This window comes from Myotis lucifugus, unplaced genomic scaffold (assembly GCF_000147115.1).
Source record: "Myotis lucifugus unplaced genomic scaffold, Myoluc2.0 scaffold_102, whole genome shotgun sequence".
NCBI lineage: Eukaryota > Metazoa > Chordata > Mammalia > Chiroptera > Vespertilionidae > Myotis > Myotis lucifugus.
Genome location: NW_005871150.1, coordinates 2,786,400 through 2,801,950, shown reverse-complemented (window position 1 = coordinate 2,801,950; position 15,551 = coordinate 2,786,400). Strand labels below are relative to the sequence as shown.

The 15,551-nt window shown below is 41.5% G+C and overlaps 1 protein-coding gene across 1 annotated transcript; it reads left to right on the top strand.

Moving 5' to 3' along the window:
- Positions 1-531: 531 nt before the first annotated feature.
- LOC102429106 (cytochrome P450 4V2-like) lies at positions 532-15,203 on the top strand. The gene is made up of 6 exons (XM_023757174.1): positions 532-633; positions 2,815-3,000; positions 8,723-8,825; positions 13,196-13,330; positions 13,423-13,602; positions 15,016-15,203. The coding sequence occupies exons 1-6, from the start codon at positions 532-534 to the stop codon at positions 15,186-15,188; spliced, it is 879 nt and encodes a 292-aa protein (XP_023612942.1). The 3' UTR covers positions 15,189-15,203.
- Positions 15,204-15,551: the final 348 nt, after the last annotated feature.

Here is a 15,551-nt window from a genome sequence, read left to right as displayed (position 1 = left end):
ATTGACCTGTAAGCTGCTCTCAAAGGAGATCATATCTAGGCTCTCTGCTCCATCACTGGAAATGTTGAGGGAGGGACTCGGGACAGTGATGTGACAGGGGGGCACTTTACTGGAGAAGAGGACAGCCAGAGGAGTGATCAAGCAAATGCGTGGACATTAAACAGGCAGATTTCATCCCACCCTGTGGTATAAGAGCTACAGGCAGCTCGGGGAGGTCTGGAACTCTTCCTGGAGAAATAGAAGGAGAGATCAGATGGCCATCTAGTAAGGATGTTTTGCAATGCATTCTTCATTTTCTAAAGGACCCATTTAATTTTTAAGCTTCCTTGGATGTATAATAAACCATGCCTTCATTTTTGAGCATAAAGCATAGAGCTCTAAGTAGCCACTAAGATGAATTATTATCGTTGCTACATATTATCCTCATTGAGATCAGGCATCAAATAGGTACTCAAGCAATGCACATTTTTGATATATCAGCTGATACATTTGCATCCTGTTTATAGGATGAGTGACTTGATACATCGAAGAATGAAGAGGATTTGGTTCTGGCATGACGTTTTGTACCTTTTGTTTAAGGAAGGAAGGGACCACAGAAGGAACCTAAAGATCTTACATAATTTTACCACCAATGTAAGTCCTCACTTTTTTTATTGTGGACAAACATACATAACATAAAATTTATCATAATAGCCATTTTAAGTGTGCCATTCAGTGGCATTAGGGGCATTAACAATGTTGTGCAACCCCTACCACTATACTTTCTAGAACTTTTATAAGTGCATGACTCCTATGTTTGTTAACATACACAGTCATTAATGTTCCCTACTGGGGGAGGTTCATCTACTGGGGGAAGTTGTCTATAAATAAATAATTACAAAATGTGATATGAGCGATGGTAGTTTATTAACAAACTGGGTGCTATGCTAAGGGAATAAAGATACAGGTTTCTGTGTTATAAGAATATTCTGAAAAATGTTTGGATTAGGCAATGGTTTTCAAAGACAAAGGGCATTTATAGCAGTATCTTAAACTGGAAAAGATAAAAATTAACTAGATAGTACTATTTAATTTTTAATGACAAGGAAATAGTAATGTTCTGGATATAGTCTGTCTTTGTGTTAAAATTATGTATATTAAAGGCAAACTTTAATTGAAAACATGCATTATAATTTAAATGTACAGATAAAAGTGGTCAAGTAATTATATTTATCCTTTGCTGTAAATTTTAGTTTAAAACATGATGGCCTTGCTTCCTGACCATGAGGTACCGCCTCCACCAACAGATCAAGTTGTTAGAGTCCCTAGATGTTAGATGACTGAGATGTTGGAGTGAGCTGCCCTCAGTGGAGTATAGCATAATTGTCTGGCAAGAGGTGAATGGTGAACAGTTTGTATTTTATGGGTATAATTACACTTGTCTTCAAATTTCATGCATTAATATCAGTATCAATAATGAATGAATTCCAAACTGGATGGATATTATCAAAAATTGCATACTGAGTGCCAGGCACTAGGGGTTCCACCAAGAATCAAAGAGAGGACATGGTGCTTCTCTTTACTGAACTTGGGGTCTGCTCATTCAAAGCAGAAGCAGGTTTGGACAATTGCTTGAAAGGAGGAGAAACTCGAATATGTTTGCCAAACCGGTTTGGCTCAGTGGATAGAGCATCGGCCTGCAGACTGAAGGGTCCCAGGTTCGATTCCGGTCAAGGGCATGTACATTGGTTGTGGGCACATCCCCAGTGGAAGATGTGCAGGAGGCAGCTGGTCGATGTTTCTCTCTCATCGATGTTTCTAACTCTCTATCCCTCTCCCTTCCTCTCTGTGAAAAATCAATAAAAAATATTTTAAAAAAAAGAAAGTGGAAATGTTTAACCAAATTAAGCTCAGGGGCTTTCATTCTTTTATTCATTCAAAACATACCTGATGAACATTTTTTAAATGCCACACAGTGTTCTAAAGGTTAGAAAAATATCAATGTATAAAGTCAAATTTTCTGCTACATTAAAGTTGGAGGCGAAAGGAACTAAATAACAAATACAATGCCAGGTGGTAAGTGAAATGGAAAAAAGGTAAAGTAGGCTTAGGAAGAGAGTGAGTGCTAGGGACTAGGGTAGCAGTGACCCTGACAGTGTGACAATGGGAACCAGAGCTCTAAAACTAGGGTGGAAGCTAGTCATGCTGGCTTCTGAGGCAAGAATATTCTAGCAGAAGGAGTGGCAAGCATACATGGTGATTCTTTTCTCCAATACAACACGTAATTAGAATGATCTATAATTAATCTATTATATAATGACTAGGGGCCCAGCATGGGAGATTGCGTGAGAGCCAGAACCAGTGAGCCCTGGGACCCAGAGTCAAGTCCCGCTGGTGCTGTGGGACACAGCAACAAGGCACCTCCTGGTAACCGGTCTTTGTCGTTATGGCTTTAAAACCATTGGGTTTTTATTCTATAGATTGTGTTCTCTCCACCACCCAACTTTTTGTCATGAGTTCTTTCAACTCGCTGGGCCCTATTCAGGAGACTACTACTATATTCCTATGTTGGAAAGGCTGCACAAATAGTCCTTAGAAATGATGTATTTGTCTCACATTAAATTTGTTTTTAAAAATCTTATCAAATAACGCCCTAAAAATGCTCATAGAAAGCTTTACTATATTTTCAAAAAACCTAAGTTCCTGTTGAGTCGGACAGAACAGGAATGGCTTAGAAAAAACCAGTTAAAGAAGCTAGTATATTTTCACAGGAAAATGGATTATTAGGCCATATCAAATTCCACACAAAAGCATGTGATCATTTCATTCATACAGGTCATCAATGAACGGGCCAATGAAATAAAGAGAGATGAAGAAGGTAAAAGTGATGACAAAGGCATGACCCTCTCCAACAGAAAACGCAAGGCTTTTCTCGACCTGCTTTTAAATGTGATGGATGATGAAGGGAACAAGCTAAGCCTGGAGGCTATTCGAGAAGAAGTGGACACTTTTATGTTTGAGGTATTTTGTGTTGTCATGTTAGTCTCAGGTATCATCATTAAACAATTTACAGTTCCTGTTATATAACAAGAAAATTATTTTTAAAAAATTAATATTGGGAGTTAAAACAGCTAAGGATGAAGAAATAGCCAGCACTAATACTTAGACATGTTTAAGCATTTAATAGTAAAATTAGAAATAACATGAAATAGCAAGGATTATTTGTAGCCTTCTTTTAAAATATTTTGGGATTCTTGGTATGATGATCTGTTCTCAATTTATTTTTAACTTAAAAATAATCAATTCATAGGAATTCTTTTAAAAAGTTTTTAGCATTTTTTAAAAGTCTGATCACATTTTGAAGTACTTGTTATAACTGATGAAGAGTCATTATATTGTAGTTAGAAATTACAAAGTTTAAGACCCTATAAATACCAGATCAACTTTCTTCTTCAGAAAAAGCTGTAGACTTGGATGGTTTTTTTTTCTTCCCAACATCAGGGAAGTTTTCTGTCATTATTTCTTCAAACTGGTTTTCTATTCCTTTCTCCACCTCCTCTCCTTCTCGCACCCCTATTATGCGGATGTTGTTTCCTTTCTTGTTGTCCCAAAGCTCCCTTAGGCTCACCTCCTGCTTTTTAAGTTTTTTTTTTTTTTTTGGTTGCTGCTGTGTTTGTGTGTTTTTTCCTACCTTGTCTTCTAATTTGCTGATGTTGTACTCAGCCTCTTCAATTCTGCTGTTGAAGCCTTCCTTTGTGTTCTTTATTGGAGCTAGGTCATTCTTCATTTCCTCTTGATTCCTTTTCATGTTGGTGACATTCTTATTCAGCTTCTTATAATTCTCATTGAATTGTGTGTATTTATCATCCAGATGTTTGAGCATCCTTATAACCATTACTCTGAATTCTTTCTCTGATAAATTACTTGCCTCCATTTCATTTAATTCCCTTTCTGGTGATTCCTTTTTTTCTTTCCACTGGGGATTGTTTTTATGTCTCCCCATTTTTTGCTGTAATGTTTTAATTGTTTCTATGTCTTAGATCCAACTGCTTTGCTACCCAGATTGTTTTGGGGGTGGTGCTATGTAGCTGATGATTTTTGGGACCCAGTGGTGCAGTCTCTCAGTTCTCCTGAGCTTGGTGATCTAGTGGAGCCTACTACTTGAGCTATTTGAGTTCTCTTGATGTAGTTGGGTCTTGAATGTTAGTTTATTAAACTTGGATGAAGTCTCATCATGGATTGGCAATGTGACTCACCCCCAGTTTCATTGTGCAAGCTGTTTTGGATATGATCGTGGTTCCAGCTCTTGTGAAAAGGGTTGCCTGAGGTCTCACTGGTATGTGCTCACTATGAGTTCCCAGAGTGCATGGGCTAGGGAGTTTGGGGTCTTGGGGCCTGAGGTTCAGGTACTTTTACTTTGGCTGGTGTTGTGTGACTCTTGCTGGGGTAGTGTCACTCTGTAACTCACTATGAGGGTCCTGGAGCCTGGGATGGTGGGGGCAGCTGTACCGTAGCCTGTGGTTGAGGCAGTGGGACTCTGGCCAAAGTGATTTCTCTCTCTGAATGATGAGGGGGTTCAGGATCCAACAGCTCAGGTTGTAGGAATCTCGGAGTCTATGGTTGAAACAATGTGACCTTCTCTGGGGAGGCGGGTCCTCAGTAACTCACCAAGGTGTCCAGAGGTAGGCAGCCGGGAAGGAGATGTCATGTGTCCTGTTGAGGGAGCCCTGCGCCCTTCGTTGGAGAGGCACACGCCCAATGGCAGCTCACAGAGGGGCCCAGGAGCCATCTGCTGGGGCTGTGTGCTCGTGGGGCCCACAAGCTGGAGCTGCAAGATCATGGTGTGCCGCCAACTGGGGGAGAGAGAAGTCCCAGTTTCTGTTCTGGGAGCTGTGTGCCCTTGGTTGGATATGTGTGCCCAGTGGCAGCTTACAGAGGCACCCCGGAGCTGTCAGCTAGGGCAGTGGCTCAGGGGGCCCATGTACTGGAGCAGCACTACCATGGAGACTGGATGCTGGCAGCCAAGGTCATGCCTTGAGGTGGCTCAGAGAGGCACCCTGGAGCCACCTGCTTGGGGGCAGACTCAGGGGACCTGTGTGCTGAAACCACATGATCACTGTGTCTCTGGGCAGGCAGTCGAGAATGGGGAAGTTGGAGTTTCTACTGCCAGGGCTGTGCGACCTTATTTGGATATGTGCACACCCAGCAGTGACTCACGAGGCACCAGAGAGCCATCTGCCAGGGCCGCAAATTCAGGATGCCTGTGCACTGGATTGATGTGATCTTGGTGTCCAGAGGTTGGCAGCCGGGAAGCTGTAAGTCCCACTTACTGTTACAGGAGCCATGCGCCCTTGGAGGTAGATGTCCTAGGGTCTGCAGGTCTGTGGACGAGGCAGCAGGACTTTGGCTGGTGTGGCTGCAGGGTTGTGGGCCGTGTTCAAGGTCAGTCTGGGTGGTGGTGCTCATGAGTTCCTAGAGGAGGCCACTCTCCCCATCAAGATGGCGTGGGCTCCCTGCCCGAGCCCCACAGCCCAGGAAGTGCCTTCAGCGGTGGTAGGGGCTCCCTGTCCAGGAGAGCCTGGTCTGCCAGCCTCTGATACTCCTGCCGGATTTAACTATCCCTCACTCATGCACACACACACTACACATGTCCACACACTCCCCTGTCAATTCCTCACTCAATCACACCCTCTCCCTCACCTCCATCCTGCCAGCCACCATCTTCCCAGCTCCTTCTAGTAGAGAATTTAACCAGTTTGTGATTCCAAGGAAATTTCTGGTCTTTACATTAAAAAAGGAGACAAATTTAAAAATACATAGTATTATTGATTGTTTTTTAGGCAGATAGAGAAAGGGATAGGGAGAGAGAGATAGAAACATCAATGATGAGAAAAAAATCACTGATTGGCTGCCTCCTGCATGTACCCTGATGAGGAATTGAACCGTGACCTCCTGATTCATAGGTCAACACTCAACCACTGAGCCACACAGGCTGGGTAAAAAGATGAATTTTTTGCAAAGATAATTTTACTAGTAACTACATTAAATATTATAAAGAGAAAACCTCTTAACATGTGGCTTACCAAGTAAAGATTACAAAATGGTTTTAAAAGGCAGCATGTGGAATATCCTGGAAATAGAAGAAAGGGAAAACCATCAGTTTTCAATGGCAGACTGCATGCATTGTGTTTGCTCTGCCTGCAGCCTCCTGGGTTGAGTCCCTCCCCAGGGAGGAAGTTCTGCGCCCTGTAGCAGGAAACAAGAGATGTGAAGGGTTTACAGACCTGACCTCTCCCAGGTCTGTGCTGACTGGCCATACGAGACAGGCCCAGTCATTGCAGATCTCTGCCACAGTCCCCTGTGTGGAAAGTGGAAAGATGAACTATATCAGCGGTTTTAAACTTCTATTTTAAGCAGATCACTTCATAGAAAAGAAACATTATGCAGAAAATGGACAACTAATTCACTAAAGAGTGGGCTGTGGGGCCAAATCCCAGCTCTGACCTATACTAGAAGTGTGACCTCGGGCACCTCCTCTCCCTTTTGAGACTTCTGTGTCCTCCTTGGTATAGCACGGGCCTCACAGAACAGCTCTGAGGACTAGGTGCATAGTTTTCTAATGTGCACCAACCATCGTGCCTGGCACATTCTTGTGCAACAGATATTGGCTGGTGTCTGATGTTGAAGTAGCCCCTGCACCCACACATGCATACACACACTCACACCTGCACATACACATCCATCTCCCACCAGTAACCTCTCACTTCCACACACACAAAAAACAAACTAAGGATCTCTTTCTTGCATCTCTAACATTCTTTGAAGTTCTGATTTTTTCCTTCTTCTCATGAAACAGTAGGCATAGCATGTATAACTACAATATTCTGACCTCCTCCATAAGAGGATGCAGGCTGTTGCTGCCAGGCCTTCTATTTTATTATTTTAATTTGAAATTTCATTTTATTTATTTTTAAAATCTTTATTGTTAAAAGTACTACATATGTCCCCTGTTTTCCCCCAATAAACCCTTATAGCCTGCTCCTGTCCTCCACCCCAGGCCTTCACCACCTTATTGTCTGTGTCCATGGGTTATGCATATATGCATACAAGTTCTTTGGTTGATCTCTTCCCACCCCCTCACACCCCCACCCCTTCATTCCCTCTGAGATGGAACAGACAATCTGTTCCATGCTTCTATGTCTGTGCCAGGCCTTTTAGGCTCCTGGTCTGGCTGATTCTTGCCCTGCGCAGTTCCGCCAATGCACTTGTTGGCTCTGTGCTTTGTGTTTTCTGCCTTTGGGTCACAGAAAAAAATAAAACAGGAACTTCATTTTCAAATTCAAGGGAAGCTATTAAAATTGTTTAGCAAGAGCATGTCCTCTATGACACAACCAAGTGACATGGGCTAGCTTTTGTCTGGACTTCAGGGTCATTTCTGTAAAGAAATTGCAAGTATGAGAAAAGACAATCATGCCAACATCAGAAAATTGCAGAAAAGTCCCCAACAATTCCACTTAGAGCTAAAACAAGTGCTTCAGAACTTCTGCCCAAGAGATGAAATATTACAATGGTCCTTGTGTTGCATAGGGTAAATGGACCAGTAAGAGTTATAATAGTATCTTTTATTTTTCAAATACATTTTTTTCCTGAAGAACTTACCATTTTGTATGTGGATGTCCTGATAAGATGAGGACAGGAAATAAGGGGCTGATGTCTAAAGACACTGAATGGACAGAGAATAAGGTCGTCCAGGGTGTCACACTCAGTATTGGAGCTGGACTCTATTCACCACGGATCCTCCACGCTCCCCGAGGTGAAGAGTGTGGACTCTGCTTTGTCATCAGAAACTCCGAGGGTCCTATTCTTGCCTCCACCTCCTATGAAGCTGTCGGGCCCTGGGAAAGTCATTTAGCATCTTTTGGGGGCTCAGTTTGTCATCTCTAAAATGTGAATAGCAGTATCAAGAATCCCATGGAGATTTTTAATATGTATATGTTTTTATTGATTCAGAGAAATGTATTTTTATTGAAGGGAGAGGGAGAGACAGAAACATCAATAATGAGAGAGAATCATTGATTAGCTGCCTCCTGCATGCCCCCTACTGGGGATTGAGCCCAGAACCCCATGTGTCATGACCAGGAATCGAACCATGACCTCCTGGTTCATAGGTCAATACTCAAACACTGAGCCACGCCGGACGGGCCCCCATGGATTTTCTGTGAAAAATAATTGAGTTCGTTTCTGCAAAATGTTTGGTATTTTGCCTCAAACTCATCAAGGTTTAAATGGGGCAATTTATCAACTTCTTGATGTGGAGACTCTTGCTCAGAATCACCCATGTGCTCCCTGGAGTACGGGTGAAGTCAACCATACAAATGGGGGACTGTGGAGAAGTGCAGATCTGGCCACTTGGCTCAGGAAAGTCACACTTTTATTTTCCCAAAAACAATCCAGCGCACGGAGTGCCCTTGGAATGCCTCCTGTTAGCCCAGCCCAGCCACTCTCACCAAGTATGTGACTCTGTCGTATTGAATGTCCCTGTACCCAGAGGCATCCCCTTTGAAGGGATTGTTTCATTGGTTTGTTCCCCACCGAGGTAACATACTGTATAAAATTAACGTGTTCTGTCTGGGGTGACGTCACAGCTGTCAAATCCAGAGACAATTCAAAATAGAGTTACCATCCCTAACCTTCTCAATAGAACTCCGCTTTCTAAGCTTTTTTTTTTCTCTTACATTTGTAGGGCCATGACACTACTGCAGCTGGAATAAACTGGGCCTTGTACCTATTGAGTTGGCATCCAGAAGTCCAGAAAAAATTAGACAATGAACTGGATGAAGTGTTTGGTATGTATGGCCCCTTCACTACTTACATTGAAGATCCCAAGGCACTGAAGCAAATGCCATTCTTGCTCATTAAGAATGTGCAGTCGGGCCTGTTCTAAAGACACTGTAATAAGCAGGAAGGCTGCTATATGGGACCCCTTCAAGGCCTAATGTCCTTTGCAAGACCTCATCCATTTGTTTACAGGCGTTTGCTGATTGCTTGGCATGTGACTGCACCAGGGGAGATCCTGGGGCTACATATATAAATATCACTGTGCTCAAAAACCTTGCTGCTGCAAGTGAAGCAGACACTGTGTAGAAAGTATCAACTCATGGCTGTGTGCTTGAGCGATATGAGGAAGAAGGGGCTAGCAGAGAGCAGAGAGGAGAGGTGAAGCTGGTTAGCGGGTCAAGGAGAGCTGTTCCATATAGGATTGCTGTGGTTTAAGCTGATGGGACATACATTTCTTTTATACAACCAGTAACCTGTAGGTAAGGGGTCCTAGGTTGATGCCAATAGGGATGTTGTGAGAATCCTGGGCTTGCTCTTTTCTCTCTCTCTGTCATTTTTATCATGGTGAATTTTGTTTTCTCAATTGTTGTTCTGTGTCTCATGTTTATCTCTATGGCAAGAAGGGGAGGAGGGGATGAAGGATAATATTAGTCTCCTTTGACTGCTCTTAGGCTCAAATACTAATTTTACTTTAATCACTTTTCTTCCATTTCCAGACTAAATTTATTCTCTTACAGTTCTGGACACCAGAAGGCCCAGATCAGTATCTCTGAGTTAAATCAATGTGTTGGCAGGGCTGCACTTTTTGGAAGCCTGAGGGGAGAATCCATTCCTTCTGGTGACTGCCAACATACCTTGGCTTATGGCCACATCATTCCAATCTCTGTGTCCATCTTCACATGGTCTTCTCTTCTATGGATGTGTGTCAAATCTTCCTGTGCTCCCTCTTATCATAACATTTGTGATGGCATTCATGGCCCAACTGGATAATCCACGATCATCTCTCCATTTTAAGATCCTTGATAAAATCTTCAAAAGCACCTTTCCCCAAAAAAGTAATATTTAAATATTCTATGGATTAGGATCTGATATATTTGTGGGTCATGATCAGCCTACCACAGAGGAACTGTGCATGTGCCATCAACTTAATCCTTTTTAATCAGATTAATCAGATGTCATATGGCTTCCCGTGGCTGGGAAGAGAAAGGTAAATGTTGGGTTGGACAACGAACAAAGTAGTGTCTCATAGATTTTCCTAGTGCAAAGTGGGGAAGGAATAGCCCTGACTGGTATGGCTCAGTGAATAGAGCGTCAGCCTGTGGACTAAAAGGTCCCGGGTTCGATTCCAGTCAAGGGCATGTACCTTGGTTGTGGGCACATCCCCAGCGGGGGATGTGCAGGAGGCAGCTGATAAATGTTTCTAACTCTCTAGAGCTCACCCTTCCTCTCTGTAAAAAATCAATAAAATATATTTTTTAAAAAGTGGGGAAGGAATAATAAAGGAAAAGAGGAGGAGGTGGAAGACATTCTGGAAAGACAGGCTCCAGTTGCACAATGGCAGAGTGGAGAAGTTGGAAGATAATAGTAAGCATCAAAGGACAGATGGAATTCAGAACATTTGTTAGAACCCATTGAGAGGTAAAGTGGGAAAAGTAATTTCATGTCCAGATGGTGTGAGGACTGGATTTTCACATCAAGAGGGAAGACTTTGTTTTGTAGAATGGAGATGATCTAAACTTCTGGGCTCTGTTTCTGTCATCATTTCATTTTTCCTGTATCAAGTTGAATTTCTCTCAGATTGCCTCTGGTGGGCAAATTGGGTGTTCTAAAAACCCTGGTTCTTTTGGAATATGTTCCCATGTTGGTGTTTTTTACAATTTGTAGCCCAATGCAGGTGTCACAAATGCTTTTGGATCTCACATGATTAGTGACACCATTTTTACTAGAATTTTTATTCGGCTGCTTCTCATGCTTTTTGCTAATTGTGCCTCACTTCTCTTCTATCCCCAGTATTAGTTCTAAACATTTTTTGAGCAACTGATCTTTGGATATTGAGATGTAAGCATTAATTCCTCTTTTTTTGTTTTGTTTTGTTACTGGTGTAAACTTCACATTTAGTTTCAGTATAAGAAAGCAACTGGTACATTTTTAATGTTTAAAATTGAGCATTATCTTTTCTTTCCAGTGAAACAAACAAAAAAAATCACATAAACAGGAACAAAATTACAATAGAGAATGACAATTCCAAATAAGATTCTGCAGGTCCGCTCTTCTCCTATTGAGTTGCAAGCCTCAGGCCACTATTAGGAGAGAATTTTATTTTAAAAGTATCATCTTAAACTGCAAGAGTCCATTAAACATCACAATTAAACATACCAAAGGGGAAGCCTTGTTTTCAAAATGCCCACTTAACTAACACAAACATCTCATATCTACCCTTTGACCTTCTATAAACCCATTTATTTTAATTTTAAAAAATGTTCCATACAAGAGAAAGTAGACAGGTATATGTTGGTAAATGCTAACTGTCCACATTCACAGAGGCACAGTGTAATCTGTGTGCTCAATGTCCAGAGAAAGGAGGAAACAAGCTGGAATTCTGTGCACTACTGCGCGGGCTGAGGCTCCAGCCTCTAGCGGAGCAATTTAAGCAGAAGGTTTTTCTTTCCCACGGAGCACAGGGGCATTGTTTCCACATAGTGTTTGTTGAGTCAGGAAGGGATAAAAGTGAATTTGGACTTGTGTGCATGCATATTAGCCTAACCAATGCACACAGACAACATGGGGGTGAGTGTATGAGTGGGGGCATAGGAGGGCAATGGGGAGATAAGGACACAAATGTAATACCTTAATAAATGAAGAAAAATAAATTTTAAAAATCAATGGAAAAATACTTCTAAAAGTAAAGAAAAAAAGTGAATTTGGAACAGAAAGCGTTAGAGATTCTTTTCCCACTGTATTCTGCTCAAGGTATTCCCTCCAAATAAGTTGAGAATCAGGATGTAAGGGAGAGAAAAGACTTCAAGAGCAGAATGACTGAGCCTAAGAGTAAAGCAAAACAAAACAAAACCCAGACTGTAACTTGCTCCCAGTGACTGGAGGAAACTTTTAAAAAGAAGGTTGGAATCCATCCGTGTTCCTTAGTCACCGTCTCCTTCATCCTCATCAGCTTCTTCGTTGGTAGCTTTCAATCCTCTCCCTCTCCCCCTCCATCATCATCTTCTTCCCTTCTCCATCCCTTTCTTCATCTTCCATATCAGGAAGCAAGTAGTAATGAATTGGATTTTGGCAAATACCACCTTTGATGATCTCTCCCAACTTATCTGCACCTGCATCAGAATGGCCATAAACCAGATTTTTGTTTCTCGGCCTCTTCCTGCTGGCTTTATCCTGCATTGGCTGTGAACATTTCACCAAATCCTTTCCAGATATTTCGTGGACTTTGAAAATGCATCACGGCTTGCACTCAGATGAATTTCTTTGGGTACAACTATTTTCCAAGGAAGGGTTTTTATCGCAATGAAAATCTGTTTTGTGACCTGATTTATTACTTTTCAATTCTGTCACTTCAACTCTGGTTAAATAACACAGTGCCTTTCCATGCATCTCCCCACGCAGTGTAGGATAGAGGTGGTTGTACAAATGTTGTGCTCAAAAATGTGGGATTTGGGCCATCATTCCTACTTATTCTGAAAAACAATGGTTGGTAGAATTTGTTATATGTCCGCCTTCAGAATCTTCTCACTGGCTCGTTCATTGAGTTGTCTGTCTCATTGTTTTGCTTTCTCAGTATGTTTCTGCTGTGATTTTTCTCCCCTTGGCAAGTCCAAGAAGCAATTTGGATTTTTTTCTGAGGAGAAAATGGAGAATATTTGGGGGCCAGGCTATAGGGAGAGTCCAGGAACCTGACCCAGGAGAAGATACACTTCTGAAAGAAGCTCTGATAATTCAAAATTAAATGTTTTAAATTTATAGTTTCATGCATTCACAAGTTATACAACTGTCACCTCCCTCTAATTCCAACCCATTTCAGCAGCCAAAAGGAAACCCTGCACCATTAATCAGCCACTCCCCATTTTCTCTTCCCCCAGCCCCTGGCAGCACCTCATTTACACTCTGTCTCTATGGATTTATCTTCTCTGAGTACTTCCTCCAAATTTAATGATACAACATGTGACCTTTTGTATCTTTTTTTTTTTTACTTAGCATTATTGTCTCATTTTATTTAGGTTATCTATACTATGAAGAATTTTACTTTTGCTGTTGGTATTTAACATTCAGTGTATTGATGTTATAATATATTCTTTTTTTGATGTCTTATCCACCAAGCCCAAATAGTTCTTTCATTTATTTTATTTCATGTATTTACTTTGATCAGGGAATTCTGATCGCCCTGTTACCTTAGAAGACCTGAAGAAACTTAAATATCTGGAGTGTGTTATTAAGGAGACCCTTCGTATATTTCCTTCTGTGCCTATAATTGCCCGTGGTCTTAATGAAGATTGTGATGTTGGTGAGAATTCTTTCATGAGAGTAGTGGGGAGAGTGGACTTTTCTGTGTCTGTCTTGCTCTGTTCTCATGACATATCGACTGCCTCATGACAGGGGGGTACAACATTGTGAAAGGTTCTCAAATACTCATCATTCCCTACGCACTGCATAGAGACCCGAAGTACTTCCCAGACCCTGAGGAGTTCAAGCCAGAGCGGTTCTTTCCCGAGAATTCGATGGGACGCCATCCATACGCATATGTGCCCTTCTCTGCTGGACCCAGAAACTGTATAGGTTTGTATCCATCAGAATCGATTTGACCTTTCAGATGCACATGGCAGGAGGTTTCTCACAATAATGTCTTTGTGATGTAGTGTCTCGGATACAAGTCTGTTAAAAAAAAACAACTAGTTGTTTTATTTTCCCCCCCACTTTACTAAACTGTCGTAAAGTATATCAGTTTTCTAGGGCTGCTGTAACAAAGCACCACAGACTGGGTGGCTTAAATGACAGAATTTAATTTTCTCACAATTCTGGAGGCCAGAAGTCCCAGATCAAGGTGTCTGCAGGGCTGGTTTCTTCTGAGGCCTCTCTCCTTGGCTTATAGATAGATGTCTTCTCCCTGTGTCTTCACATAGTTTATTCCTCTCTCTCTCTCTCTCTCTCTCTCTCTCTCTCTCTCTCTCTCTCTCTGTGTTTCTAATTAATCCCCACTCAAGGATATGTTTTTATTGATTTTTAGAGAGAGATAGAAATATTGTTAGAGAAACATTGATTGGTTGCCTCTCATATGTGCCCTAGCAAGAATCTAACCCACAACCTAGGCATATGCCCTGATGGAATTGAATTCACAACCTTATGGTGAATGGGATGACATACCAACCAACTGAGCCACCCAGCCAGGGCTTGATCTCTTCTTTTTATAAAAACAACAGTCAGTTTGAATTAGGGCCCATCCATAGGACCTCATTTTCTTTTACTCACCTCTTTAAGGGCCCAATCCCCAAATGCAGTCACATTGTCAGGTACTGAGGGCTAAGAATTCAGCAGATGAATTGGGCGGGAATACCATTCAGCCCATAACATAAAGCATAACCAGTTTCATGGTAGAGTTTTAAAATGTAAATCTCTGGATTGAAGTAGAATATACTTTATATGGTAGAAAGCTTATTTATAACAATTAGTTTCTTTAACCTTTTTTTTTATTGCTTTTAAGAATTGCTTTTTCAAAACCAAAACAAAGAATGCTCACCATAGGACCAGCAGAAATACATCAACAAAATAAATGCACATCGCCAAGCATTATAAACACTTTTGGCTTTAGTATACCTGGGGTTTTACTGTTTATGTAAATGCAGGCATTGGTACAATGAGGCCTGGTAACTCTATAGTAAACTACATGAAAGGCCCAGTAGGAAAGCGTTCTAGAGTAGTGGTTCTCATGCTTCAATGAGCCCAGGATTCACCTGGGTGCTGCGTGGGCTAGATTCCTTGTCCTCAGAGCTATTCAGATGCACTGGGTGGGAGCCAGAAGGGCACTCAAGGATCTTTATTATTAGGAAGCATCCTGAGATCCTGAGTGATACTGGTTCTCCCAGGGCCTGCTGTGAAAATCTAACATCACTTGCTCCCTCTAATGGAACCTGTTGTTTCTCCCATTTGAGATATATCTGTAATTAAAGTCATGCTATTTACATTAATATGAAGGTCAAAGGTTTGCCATGATGGAAGAAAAGGTCGTTCTTTCATGCATCCTGAGGCATTTTTGGGTAGAATCCAACCAGAAAAGAGAAGAACTCGGTCTGGCAGGAGAGTTAATTCTTCGTCCTACTAATGGCATCTGGATCAAGTTGAAGAGGAGAAATGCAGATGCATCCTAACTCTATTATTGGGCTGTGCCTTAATAGGAATAAAGTCTTTCTTTAAGAGAAACTTTGCATTTACAATGTGTTAATCCCTACACCTAATTTATTCTTATCCCCACTTACCTTGGGGTCAAGTCTTCCAAAGAGAGAGTTTTTATATTTTCATCACCACCATTATCTTACCCTTGCTCTTGATCCCAAAAGGCAAGTTAACTGATGTTTGTACCCAAGTAAACATATTCATTTCTCAACATAGGGATCCATAGACCAATTCAATTTCAATTGACAGACCCAAAGGATATAAGTTAATTGAAGTTCTAGAATTTTTTTAAGGTATTCTTGTTGAACACAAATATTTACACTAATAAAAGAGAAACA